At 35.6% G+C, this 14,043-nt stretch overlaps 1 protein-coding gene and 1 pseudogene across 3 annotated transcripts in view; one reads left to right on the top strand and one right to left on the bottom strand.

Annotated features, from left to right (window-relative positions):
- The window catches only part of VPS13A (vacuolar protein sorting 13 homolog A), a 226,192-nt gene that overhangs the window by 146,170 nt on the left and 65,979 nt on the right, over positions 1-14,043 (bottom strand). For all 3 annotated transcript variants that reach the window (XM_045781058.2, XM_045781059.2, XM_045781060.2), the window contains exon 23: positions 7,532-7,670. In XM_045781058.2, the coding sequence (XP_045637014.2) occupies positions 7,532-7,670 (139 nt within the window). The remainder of the gene's footprint in view (positions 1-7,531; positions 7,671-14,043) is intronic.
- On the top strand, positions 2,491-2,612 carry LOC148107179 (thymosin beta-4-like; annotated as a pseudogene).

Below are 14,043 nucleotides of genomic sequence, written 5' to 3'. Positions count from 1 at the left end.
TCGGAAATCCAGGGGGCAACTTTAGCTCCCAAACCTATACCTTCTGAGCCCATGTTGGTAGTGGCACCTCTGTGGATCTCAGAATAGCCTTCAGGATTATTCTTTTCCCTTCTGAGGAATAAAGCACGTTCCCAGCTGGATGGCTCTACTGTCCTACCCTGTAGTATCTCAGAAGTTTAAGGGATTTTCTTCATTTTGTTCTGAGACTCTGCCCTCTTTAGTCTAAGCTGGCAGTACTTCAGCCAGCCGGTACAGCCCCATCTCTATTCCCGTCTTTGGCTGAGATGGTGGGTTAGACAGACCCATGAATCACACCCTTAAGCCCTTTATCAAGTGTTTTGTGCAAATGCCCTTGGTTTTCTCTCTGTAACACACTTTCCCATTTTTTGTAATATGGATAGGCTGAGCATTTGCCCAATCTTAAGTTCTGTTACTGATGTGCTTACAAAATCCTTCTTAAAAATGTATCTTTTCTTGCATTTTACTATAAGCAATTAAGAAAAACTAAGACCATGTCTTGAACAGTTTGCTTAGAAATCTCAATTAAATATTCAAGTTCATCACTTACAAGTTACACACTAGAAAACAATTCGGCCAAGTTCTTTCCCATTTCATAACAAGGATCATCTTGCCTCACTTTCTAGTACCAAAAGCTGTATTAGTTTGCAAGGGCTGCCATAACAAAATTTCGTAGACTGGAGGGCTTAAACAACAGAAATTTATTTTCTCACAGTTCGGGAGGATAATAAGTCCAAGATCAAGGTGTTGGCATAATTTGTTTTAACTGAGGTCTCTCTTCTAGGCTTGCAGATGTCCACCTCTTGTCTGTGCCCTCCTCCTCTAAGCTCTCCCACGCCAAGGTGTTTTCTCTGTACATGTGCATCTCTGGTGTCTTTTTCTCTGTCTGAATTTCTACTTCTTATGAAGATGCCAGGCTGCATTAGGACCCACTCTAATGGCCTCATATTAATTTAACCACTTTTTAAGGCCCTATCTCCAAATACAGTGACATTTTCTGAGGTACTAGGGTCAAGGTTTCAATATGTGGATTTTCAGAGGACACTGAACACATGTACATTTCAACTACAAAATACTTACGAAAAAACTTAAATACACCTAAATAAATGAAAAAATGTATCATGTTGATGGACTGATTCAATATTGTTAAAATGTCAATTCTCCCCAAATTGCTAATACAATAAAATCACCATCAAAATCCCAGCAGAATTTTTTTGTAGAACTGAAAAAGCTGATTCTAAAAGTTATAGGGAAAGGGGAAGAACTAGTGGAAACTATTTGGGAAAAGCAAACAATTTAGATGTCACATTACCTGATTTCAAGATTTACCATTTTCAACTGTATCAAAAAGGACACCTACGAATAAATTTCATCAAAGAGGTGAAAAATCTGTACCCTGAAAATTATAAAACATTGATGAAAGAAACTGAAGACACAAATAGATAGAAAGATATTTCACACTTAAGGATTGCAAAAAGTAGTATTGTTAAAAAGTTCACACTACTCAAAGCAATCTTCAGATTCAATGCAATCTCTATCAAAAGTCCAGTGGTACATTACACACACGTAGAAAAAAAATCATTCTAACATTTGTATGACCCCGAATAGCCAAAGCAATCTTGAGAAAGAAGAACAAAGCTGGAGGCATCCCACTTCCTAACTTCAAGCTCTATTACAAAGCAAGGTAATTAAAACAGTATGGCACCAACACAAAAACAGATCCATAAATCAACGGAACAGAAATGAGAGGCCAGGAATAAATCTATGCATTAACGGTCAATTTTTGGCAAAGGAGCCAAGAATATACAGCAAGGAAAGGACAGTTTCTTCAACAAATGGTGCTGGGGAAACTGGACAGCCACATGCAAAAGAATAAAACTGGACTCCTCTATCTTATACACAAAATCAACTTAAAATGGATTACACACTTGAATGGAAGACCTAAAGCCATAAAGCCTGTAGAAGAAAACATAGGCAGGTAAGCTCCTTGATAGCAACCTTGGCAATGATTTTTTTGGATCTGACATGAAAAGCAAAGGCAGCAAAAGCAAAAATTAACAAGTGGGACTACCTCAAACTAAAAAGCTTCTTCTGCACAGCAAGGGAAACTATCAACAAATGAAAAGGCAATGAACTGAATGGGAGAAAATAAATGCAAATAATATATCTGATAAGGGATTAATATCCAAAATATATATCCAGAATTCATTCAACTCAGCAAAACAAACAATTCAATTAAAAAACAGGCAGAAGAAAGAAATGGACATTTTCCAAAGAAGACATACAGATGGTCAACAGACACATGAAAAGATGCCCAACATCACTAATAAAGGAAATGCAAATCAAAACAATGATGAGATATCAGCCAACATGTGTTAGGATGGCCACTATCAAAAAGACAACAGACCCAGCGTGGCTACTACACAGACCAGACTTCACTTGCTTGTGTGCCACACTGCTTCCTCTGCAACCATGTCTGATAAACCCGGTATGGCTGAGATTGAGAAATTCAATACATCAATATCGAAGAAGACAGAAATACACTACCTTCAAAAGAAACAAATGAACAGGAGAAGCAAGCAAGGGAATCATAATGAGGCATGTGCTGCCAACATGCCCTATAAATTTACAAGCACTGTCTTATTTTACTTCTTTTAGCTGTCTAACTTTGTAAGATGCAAAGAGGTCAGATCAAGTTTAAATGACTATACTACATCCTTTTCACATCAAAGAACTGAGAACTACTGACAACGAAGGCTGGGTCTGCCACTCTTATCTGCCAGCTGGCTGGCAAGAAAGGAAAAGAACTTTCATTTTGGTGAAGGAAGATGCTGGGTGGGATGACAGTGAAATCTAGAATAAAAACAAGCTGGCCCAAGGTGTCTTACAGGCTATAAAACAGGGTTCATGGGGTTTAATCACAGTGCCATATTTTTGTTCAAATGGTTTTAAATTACTGGAATGCACAATTTTTAATATGCAAATAAAAAGTTTTAAAATCTGAAAAAAAGGGCACCTAGGTGGCTCAGTCGGTTAAGCGTCTGCCTTTGGCTCAAGTAGTGATCCCGGTGGGATGGAGCCCTTCATCAGGCTCCCTGCTCCTCGGGGAGCCTACTTCTCCCTTTGCCTCTGTCTCTCTCTCTCATGAATAAATAAATATTTTCTAAAAAAACTGAAAAAAAAAAAAAGACAACAGGTAACAAGTATTGGAGAGGATATGGAGAAAAAGGAACTCCTGTGCAGCGTTGGTGGGAATGTAAATTGGTGCAGCCACCATGGAAACAGTGGGGAGGCTCCTCAGAAAACTAAAACTAGGAACTACCATAATCCAGCAATCTCACTTTCCTGGTTTTTCCAAGCAAAATGAAAACAGGATATCAAAGAGAAACCTGCACTCCCATGTTCACTGCAGCGTAATAGCCAAGATGTGGGAAACTATCTAAGTGTCCATCATACAGATGAATGGATAACAGCATGGCATTTATAAACAATACATAAGCATATACATATTATATATACACACACACACATATATTTTTATATATATAACATAAATTACTCAACCATGAGAAGGAAGGAAATCCTGCCATTTGTGACAACATGAATGGAACTTGAGGGCATGATGCTAAGGATGCTAAGTGGAATAAGCTGAACTGAGAAAGATACTGCGCAGTATCACTTATATGCAGACTCTAACAACAAAAAGATCAAACATAGCAACAGAGTGTAGACGTGGTTGCCAGGGGCTATAGGGTGGAGGAAATAGGGAGCAATTAAGTAAAAGGGTACAAACTTCCAGCTTTGAGATGAGTAAGGCTGAGGATCTAATGTAAACTATGGTGACTATACGTCAACAAAACTGTACTGAATAACAGGAATCTGCTCAGAGAGCAGAACAAAATGTTCCCACCAAAAACCAGTATGTGAAGTAAGGGATGTGTTAATTCACTAGACAGGTGAAATCCTTTCACAACATACACATATATTAAACCACCACAACGTACACATTAATATTTTATAGTTTTATGTGTCAACTGAACCTTTATAAAGCTGAAATAAAAATTAAGAAGAAAAAATCTATTGTACAAAGAGAACAAGGACATCCAGCTTCAAGAGATATTTAGGTGTTAAAATCTTTCAGACTTGTGACTGAAACTCTGTTTCTGAGACAAGCCAAACAAGCATCCATGAAGGGGTGATTCTTTGTTTAAAAAACTTTTCTTTAGCTGACCTATGAAACCCCTTCAGGTTAAATTAAAACTCTTAGTAATGATCTAGTCTCTGGTACTGAACTTTCTTAGGAAACTTGGAAAAAGTGGAAAATAAAGTCCCTGCAGATTAGGATGTCATTTATATAGAAAGCAGCATGAAAACAGCAGAAAGAATGTCAGCTGTAGGGCTGTAGATTTGTTTAAAGACAGAAAGGGAAAAAGAAACCTGAATTCAAAATTTGGCTCTGCAAGCTAAAAGCTACCAGGCTTTATGATCTTATTAGCAAAGTATTTAACCTAAGAGTCTGTTCCCTGGGCAAAATGACGGTTAATACTTAACTTGCTAGATTGTGATAAGGATTAAAGATAGTAACTATGCAAAATCTAGAGGTGGGCTAGGTGTTGAATATAAATAATTAACAGATGACTTTATACAGTAATCCTTAGCCAAATGTGTGGCCTGACACATAACAGAAATTCAGTATAAGAATTATTACATAGTTATTCTCAGCCTATTTTTATACAGGTATTTGATTTTAAAAAGAACATGTAGTGTAGATCATAGGTTTGACAGCCTTACGATATACAGATTAAGTCCAGGGGATGGGAGAGAGAAGAGTCCTTTTAAGCTTCAGTGATAACTAAGAATGAACTAAGAATGAACCTACGCAAGTACTTTTTCTAAAACTTAGAGGCATTTAAAAAGGAAACATAAATAAAAGTGTAAAATACAGTATATATTACGACAGAAGGGACTCAGAAGTGCCGTCAACATAGCATAAAACTGATGGAAGAACCAGACTCACAAGATGGTCCCAGAAAAATTCTCCTTAACATCTAAAGAAGGGGATACAAAAATTAATTAATTAATTAATTAAAAAGTACTTACCATGAACCCATGTAGTAAATAAGACATTATAGTATTAGCGAAAGGATAGATACAAATCAAAGCAGTATCACTGGAGTAGAAAAGAGCCAAAAAACAGGCTCAACTCAATCGAGAAAGAAAGAGTTTTCAACAAATGAAACTGAAATAACGAAAAATACAAATGTACAGAGTAACTCATCACATGCACCACTTAAAAATTTAACATAAAATGGATCATGGAGCTGAATATAAAATCTAAAACTACAAAATTTCTAGAATAAAACACAAGAAAAATCTTCTTGATTTTGTGTTAGGCAAAGAGTTCAGAGATGGGATATAAAAAGCTTCATCCATAAAAGAAAATACTGACAAAGTGGATTTCAACAAAACTTAAAACCTCTGCTCTTCAAAAGAAACTGTTAACAAAAAGCTCAGCAACAGATTATGAAAAAATATTACAAAACACTTCTGTTTTCAGGGTTATGGTACAACATGTCAGCATCTCACAGGGTTTGATGAAGTTCCTTATATTATTTTTACAATTTTTCTGTAAGTTTGAAATTATTTCAAAAGAAAAAAGTTAAATGTGAAAAGAAATGAAAATTTTTAAAAAGAGAAAAACATGAATGGATTTTAAGATTTTCTTTGAGAGAGAGCACAGGTGGGGAGAGTGGGAAGAGGCAGAGGTAGAAGGAGAAGCAGACTCCCTGCTGAGCAAGGAGCCTGATGAGGAACTCAATCCCAGGACTCTGATATCATGACCTGAGCTGAAGGCAGATGCTTAACCAACTGAGCCACCCAGCTGCCCCAAATGGATATTTTCTTTCTGAAATTTTCTTCGTAAGAAATAAGGTGCATAAAATAAAACAGAGAAATCATGAAGGAAAACCTTAATAACCTTTTTTTCTAGATTTCATTTATTTATTTGTCAGAGAGAGGAAGTGAGAGGCAGACAGAGGGAGAAGCAGGCTCCCAGCTGAGCAGGGAGCCCAATTCAGGACTTGACCCAGGACGCTGGGATCATGACCTGAGCCAACCGCAGACACTTAACTGACTGAGCCACCCAGGCATTCCACCTTAATAACTTTGAATATGTGAAAAGCAAAAGCTTTGGTATCCCAAAAATAAATGAATCCAAGAAAAAAAGAAAAAAAGTTTTTAACGGACAAACAGCAACAATTTCCTTAATTGGAAAAACCACAACACAAGACAAACATAGCAGTTTTCAAAAACAGAAAGTCAAACACCCAATAAACTTAAGAACATAAGTCTATGTTACCTGTAAATGCAAATCAAAACCAGAATGTAACACTTCTTCATTTAATAGAATAAATCTTAAATTGTTAATACTTAAGACTAAAGAGAACAGAGAAACAAACATTCATTTACTGCTGGTGGGACTATAAATTAGTACTCAATTTAAAAAAGAAAATTTGGCGAAGTTCATGAAAATATAAAATTCACTGAGCAATTCCACTTGTATGAATTTATCCAATGGATAAAAATATACCCAAATATAAGTACAAGGAAGCTGAAAGCAGTAGGTTATAACTATGAGCACTCATATCAATATCAATGTCCATCAATAGGGGATTACATTAGGCAAATGATGGTACGCTTGCACAATTCAATACTATATTGCTCTATAAAAGTAAAACATAGATCTGTACGCGCTAATATGAAGCTATCTCTAAGGTATATAAAATATGATAACTGTGCAAAGAAAACAGATTCAGAACAGTAAGTATAATTATACAATTTACATAAATTTTGAGAACATAAGAGTACATACATATATATACACACATGAGCATGCCATAGTATATGCCATAAACATTCTGGAAAACAAGAGAAGTGGCAGTTGACAGTGTTACCACTGAGGAGAGTGACTGCAAGCCAGACAAGTGAAGAAAGGCAGACTTATCATACAACTTTCTTTACTATTTGCACCTTTTACTCTTTCAACACTTTCTCTTTTACAATGTAAAAAAAAAAAAAAAATTTTTTTTAGAGAGTGAGAGTAACACGGCAGGGGATGGGGCAGCAGCAGGGAGAGAGAGAGAATCTTAAACAGGCTCCACGCCCAGCACAGAGTACAAAGCAGGGCTCAATCTCACAGCCCTGAAATCATGACCTGAGCCAAAATCGAGTTGGACACTTAACCAACAGAGACACCCAGGTGCCCCAACTTTTCTTTTTTTTTAAAGCAGTCTCCATGTCCAGCATGGAGCCCATTGTGGGACTTGAACTCACAACCCTGCAATCAAGACCTGAGCTGAGACAGAGTCAGATGCTTAACAGATTAAGCCACCCAGACGCACCTAAAATGTAATTTTTAAAGGTCTCTTGAAAATGAATTGTTTTGCCCAAAATTGTGGGTTAAGTTGTCAAGTTTCTTTAATTTGTACTTTTATCAATTTTGCAAAAATATTACCTGAAATGGTTTGACAGGGGCATATGTTTCAGTTGCAGGTGTGGGTTTCGGAATGCTTTCAATCAATTCCAAAATTCCTTGCAGTTTTTTATCTGAGATTCGTAAAGAAATCAGTGGTAACTTTCCAAAAATCTTGAATCTGTTTCAAAAAACAGGAATCATTATAAAGCAAACGTCATTCTGATTTAAGTGTACTAATTAAAAACACAAATGTTCCCCTTAATATATCCAAAAATAAGAAAATGCAATTTTAAGCTCTAAAAATTATCCACACAGTCCATAAGACATTCCACAATCTCCACTCAAATTTCTATTTGGCCTTAGTAACCCACCTCATCAGGTGAACTAACCTCATTATTTTTCAGATTTTTTTTTTTTTAAGATTTTATTTATTTATTTTTGAGAGAGCAAGAGAGAGCAAGCGAGCATGAGCAGGGGGAGGGGTAGAGGGAGAAGACTCAATGCTGAGCAGGGAGCCTGACACGCACTTGATCCCAGGGATCCTGGGATCATGACTTGAACTGAAGGTAGAAGTTTAGCCGACTGAGCCACCCAGGCGCCCCAGAAATTTATTTTCTAATGTTATTATGCTTATTATCCCTTTACTATTTGCCAAAGACACCTGAAAATTAATAATTACTGTTTATTACATGATACACATTAAGGAAAGCACTGATATGCATTATCATAAGTTCTCACAACCTATACGGTAGACAACCAATTTCTGCTGTTTTTTATAAGTTCCCATATGTACACGGTTCCTAACAGGAAACTAATGCTTAGCAAGTTCAAATAACTTCTCTAAGAGATAATACACCTAAACCATGTTTAAGTCAGATGTGACTGAAGAAAAATTACATGATCATATGAACTTTACATGTTTTACATGACAAAATCCAACACCTATTCATGATAAAAACTCTCAGTGAACTAGAATAAAGGAGAGCTTCTTCAACTTGATAAAGAGTATCATCAAAAAACCTACAGCTATCATCATATTTAATGATAAGAAACTCAGTTTTCCCACTCAGGTACAAAGCAAAGAGGTTGCTCTGATCACTCCTTTTCAACACTGTACTAGAAGTCCCTGCCAATGCATTAGGACAAGAAAAGGAAAAGGTATGCAGATTCTGTTCACAGACGACATGATCATCTATCTATACAGAACATCTTAAAAAAAAAAAAAAAAGACTCCAAGAACTAATAAGCCCTTATACTAAGGTGCATAATACAAGGTTGGTATGCAACAGTCAATTGCTTTTCTACATACAATGGACAAGTAGAATTTAAAAATTAAAAATAACACCATTTATATTAGCACCCAAAAAATGTTAATACTTGGGTATAAATCTCACAAAACATATACAAGATCTATATAGAGGAAACTGCCAAACTCTCTGATGAATGAAATCAAAGAAGAAATGAATATAAATGAAGAGATACTCCATATTTATTTGTGGATAACAAAATTCAATATTCTCAAGATGTCAGTGTTTCCTAAAATGATCCACAGATTCAATGCAATTAAAGTCAAAATCCCAGCCAACTACTTAATGAATACTGACAAAATGACTCTAAAGTTTAAATGGAGAGGTAAAAGATCCAGAATAGCCAACATAATATTGAAGAAGAAAAAGGTTGGAGATAATATTGAAGGAGAAGAACAAGGTTGGAGACTTGACACTCCCTGACCTCAAGGCTTACTATTATAGCTACAGTAAGCATGATACTGGTATTGGCAATCAAACAGACAAGTAGATCAATGGTCAGAATAGAGAGCCCAGGAGCCGACTTCCATAAATTCAGCCTACTGATCTTTGACAAAGGAGAAAAGGCAGTACAATGAAGCAAAGATATACTCTTCAAAAAACTGAACAGACTAATCTAGAAAAATGTTGTTAAGGCTAATGTTCAAATTACTATCTATGTTTTCTTTTAGGATTTTTATGGTTTTAGGTCTCATACTTCGGTCTTTGACTTCATTTTTGTGTATGCTGTAAGAAAGTGGTCCAATTTCCATTCTTTTGCATGTAGCTGTCCAATTTTCTTAGCACCATTTTTTGAAAAGACTGCCTTCTTTTCATTGTATATTCTTGCCTCCTTTGTTACAATTGACCATATAGGTATGGGTTTATCTCTGGGCACTCTATTCTGTTCCATTGATCAATGTATCTATTTTTGTGCATCATACTGTTTTATTATAGCTTTGAATTATATCTTGAAATCTGAGATTGTGGTATCTCCAGCTTTAATTTTTTTTTCAAGACTGCTTTGACTATTCAGGCTCTTTTGTGGTTCAATATAGATTTTAGGATTATTTGTTCTAGTTCAGTGAGCAATGTTGTTGATATTTATCAAAATATCATATTTAATCTGTAGATTGCTTTGAGTTGTATGGACATTTAATGATATCAATTCTTCCAAAAATGAGCATATATAGCTTTCCATCTATTGGTGTCTTCAATTTGTTTCATCAATGATTATAGTTTTCAGAGTACAGGTCTTTCCTTTCCTTGGTTATGTTTATTCTTAGGTATGTTATTCTTTTTGGTGCAATTGTTAATGGGATTTTTTTCTTAATTTCTCTTTTTGCACTGTTATTAGTGTATCAAAATGAAATAGATTTCTGTATATTAATTATTTATCTGCAAGTTTATTGAATACATTTATTCTAATAGATTTCTGGTAGAGTCTTTAGGGTTTTCTATGTATAGTTTCATGTTATCTACAAGTAAGGGTCACAGAAAAACTGAAAGGAGATAGATTTATATATATATATATATATATATATATATATCCCTTGCGTTTACCCATCCATTTTCTCCTTCATTAAAAACATTCCCAACCAGAATGGTACATTTGTTGAAACTGATGAACCTACACTGACACATCATAATCACCAAAGTCCACAGTTTACATTACTGTTCACTCTTGGCGTTGTACATTCTGTGGGTTTGGTCAAGTGCATAACGATATGTATTAATCATCCTATCATTTAGAGTATATCATATAGAGTATTTTCACTGCCCTAAAAACCCCTTGTGCTTTAATTATTCATCCCTCCCCTACCACCTTCAAGCCCTAGCAAGCACTGATCTTTAAACTGTACCCACAGTTTTGTGTTTTCCAGAAGTCATCTAGTTGAAATCATACAATATGTAGCCTTTTCAGATTGGCATCTTTCACTTGGTAATATGCATTTAACGTTTCTCCACATCTTTTTATGACTTGTCAGCTCATTTCCTTTTAGCAGTGAATAGTATTTCATTGTTTGATATGCTATAGTTTATCAATCACCTATTGAATGACATCTTGGTTGCTTACAAGCCTGGGCTATAAAATTGAAATATAAAATTTATGTGTATAAGCTTTATATAAAAGTGTGAATAAAACTGCTATAAACAACTGCATGCAGGTTTTGTGCGGATCTAAGTTTCAACTCCTTGAGACCTAAAACCATAAAAATCCTAAAGGAAAACAGACAGTAATCTCTTGTACATCAGCCTTAGCAACAGTTTTCAAAGTATCTCTCCTCAGGCACAAGAAACAAAAGCAAAAATACACTACTGAGACTACATCAAAATAAAAAGCTTTTGTACAGCAAAGGAAACCATCAACAAAATGAAAAGGCAACCTACTGAATGGGAGAAGATACTTGCAAATAATATATCTGATAAAGGGTTAATATCCAAAGTATATAAGAATTTCTACAACTTGACACCAAAGAAACCAAACAATCCAATTAAAAAATGGGCAGAGGACCTGAATAGACGTTTTTCCAATGAAGACATACAGATGGCTAAAAGACACATGAAAACATGCTCAATATCATTCATCATCAGGGAAATGCAAATCAAAACCACGAGATATCACCTGAAACATGTCAGAATGACTAGAATAAAAAAGACAAGTAACAACTGTTGCCGAGGATATCAAGAAAGAGGAATCCTCATGTACCATTGGTAGGAATGTAAATTTGTGCAGCCATTGCAGAAAACAGTATGGAGGTTCCTCAAAAAATTAAAAACAAATACTCTATGATCCAATAATTTCACTGGTGGTTATCAACCCAAAGAAAATGAGAAGAGTAATTTGAAGAAATACATGCATACTTATGTTTGTAGTATTATTTATAATAGCCAGCAGATGGACACACCATTGAAGTGTCCATCAATAGATAAATGGCTAAAAAATTGTGGTACACATATATAATGGAATATTACTCCACCATAAAAAAAAATGAAATCTTGTCATTTGTGATATGTAAAGACTAGAAGGTACAATGCTAATTGAAATAAATACCATATGATTTCACTTCTACATGGAATCCAAAAAAACAAAAACAAAGAGACACACAAACACAGAGAATAAAGTGATGGTTACCAGTGGGCTCGGGGAGTGGGTTGGGCAAAATGGGTGAAGGGTAGTGGGAGGTAAAAGCTTCCAGTTATGGAATGAGTAAGTCATGGGGATAAAAAGGTACAGCACAGAGAATACAGTCAAATGATACTGTAATAGCCTTGTATTGTGATAGAAAGTGGCTACACCTGTGGTGAGCACAGCACAACATACAGAGGTGTCAAATCACTGTGTACACCTGAAACTAATGTAACCTTACATGTCAACTATACTTCAACTTTTTCCTGTGACCCTAAAACTGTTCTAAATAGTCTTTTTTAAAAAGATTTTATTTGAGAGAGAGAGAGAGAGAGAGAGCACGAACACAAGCAGGGGGAATGGCAGGCAGAGGGAGAGGAAGAAGCAGGCTCCCCACTGAGCAGGAAGCCCAACATGGGGCTGGATCCCAGGGTCCCAGGCCGAAGGCAGATGCTTCAAAGACTGAGCCACCCAGGCGCCCCTCTAAATAGTCTTCAAAAAAATAAGAGTCTAAAAGAAACTGAGATCAAAATGCAAGTACATTTTTACTCACCATTTTTATCCCTATATTTTTCCTAAAACTTAACTTTTTCAACTCCCACACATGACTAAAGTTATCAGTCTAAAAATATATCTGCATTTCTTGAGAAAATTACAACCTTCTTTTACCTCCAATAGACTAAATATATGTAATTAGTTCCATATATACTAGTTTAACTTAGGTACATATTATGAATCTATCTCAATGTATCTAAACTTTTCAATTTTTTTTATACATATCAATTGTACAACCCGAAAATGGGGGCATCAAATTACTACATACCAAATAGAACACTTCCTTTTATTTGCCTTAAAAGTTTTAAGCTCAAATTTCAAAGGATGCTGCCTGATACTTGGACAGTTCCAGAGTTTTACATAAGATATATTCACTTTATACTGTTCCAGCTCACTAAATTGAAATCAAATGCTTCTCAGATTTGATCTTTCTAAATCATTTAGTTTCTGCCTTTTATTATAATTAGCTGTACATCTCTGATCCTAACCTATAGCAATTTTAGTATCATTAGAATACTAGTTCAAATGGCTTTCCCGTATCTTTTCCCCTTTATTGGTCATGTCTGACTATAATGCGCTGACTCAGAGACTGGCAAAATATGGTCATTGACTAATTCAGCCTGTTACTTATTTTGATAAATTAAGTATTATTGGAACACACCTATGCCCATTCAATATGTATTGTTTATGGCTGTGTTCATCCTAAAACAGTAGAGTTGAATAGTTATGACTAACAATACGGAATTCAAGCCTAAAATGTTTACTATCTGGCCCTTTACAGAAAAAATCTGCAACTGCTATATTGGATTGACCTCTCATGATCCCCTTCCTCTATCTATCTATCTATCTATCTATCTATCTATCTATCTATCTATCTACCTAAGTATTTTAATCGGTTATTTCAATTGTTTCTACATTATACATATTCCCTGCATTACAGGACATAAATTCTTCCTAATTGTACACTGAGAGAGCAATCCAAAGCAAGGTCCTTCAGAAAAGTATCAACTTTTTTCTGGTACCCCCTGACTTTCTAGATTCTAGCATACACAGAAATAAGCTAAAAAGGAATCAATTCATACTCATGTTTACAACAGGAAATCACATACACCTTTGCTCTTTACCACATACTGACAAACTTTACAAGAAACATTTAACAACAGTAAATTGGCAGTGTGACATCTGGGTAAGAACTAAAGAGCCTAAGCCGCGTTTCTAAAATCAAACTACACCTAGTGCTGGATTATGAAAAAACAGCAGAATGTGTAGAATGGCTTTCTTTCCTTCTTTCTCAAGCCAAATTTCTGACATTCCTCTGCCTTAGGACTCTCAGAGTGCAGTTTGATTTCCTAGAAGTAGTCTAGGAGAACAAGATTTAGTACACTACGCTACATTTGCTAGTAGACAGAGTCACTATACTTTAAAAAGCAACAGAGAAGGGTGTAGGTCTCTCTTTCATGTGACAAGAGCAGTTAAGTAACAGCCACATCTTACAGCATATGGGAAAAGGCCAGACTATTTACTGCTTACCTCTATCCTTCTCCCTATACTTCAGACCCAAAGCCTTGAGCACGACTTTA

Source organism: Ursus americanus, chromosome 34 (genome assembly GCF_024610735.1).
Source record: "Ursus americanus isolate L20-20 chromosome 34, mUrsAme1.1.p, whole genome shotgun sequence".
Classification (NCBI taxonomy): domain Eukaryota; kingdom Metazoa; phylum Chordata; class Mammalia; order Carnivora; family Ursidae; genus Ursus; species Ursus americanus.
The sequence above is the reverse complement of the archived record's forward strand: the minus strand, read 5'-3'. Positions and strand labels throughout refer to the sequence as shown.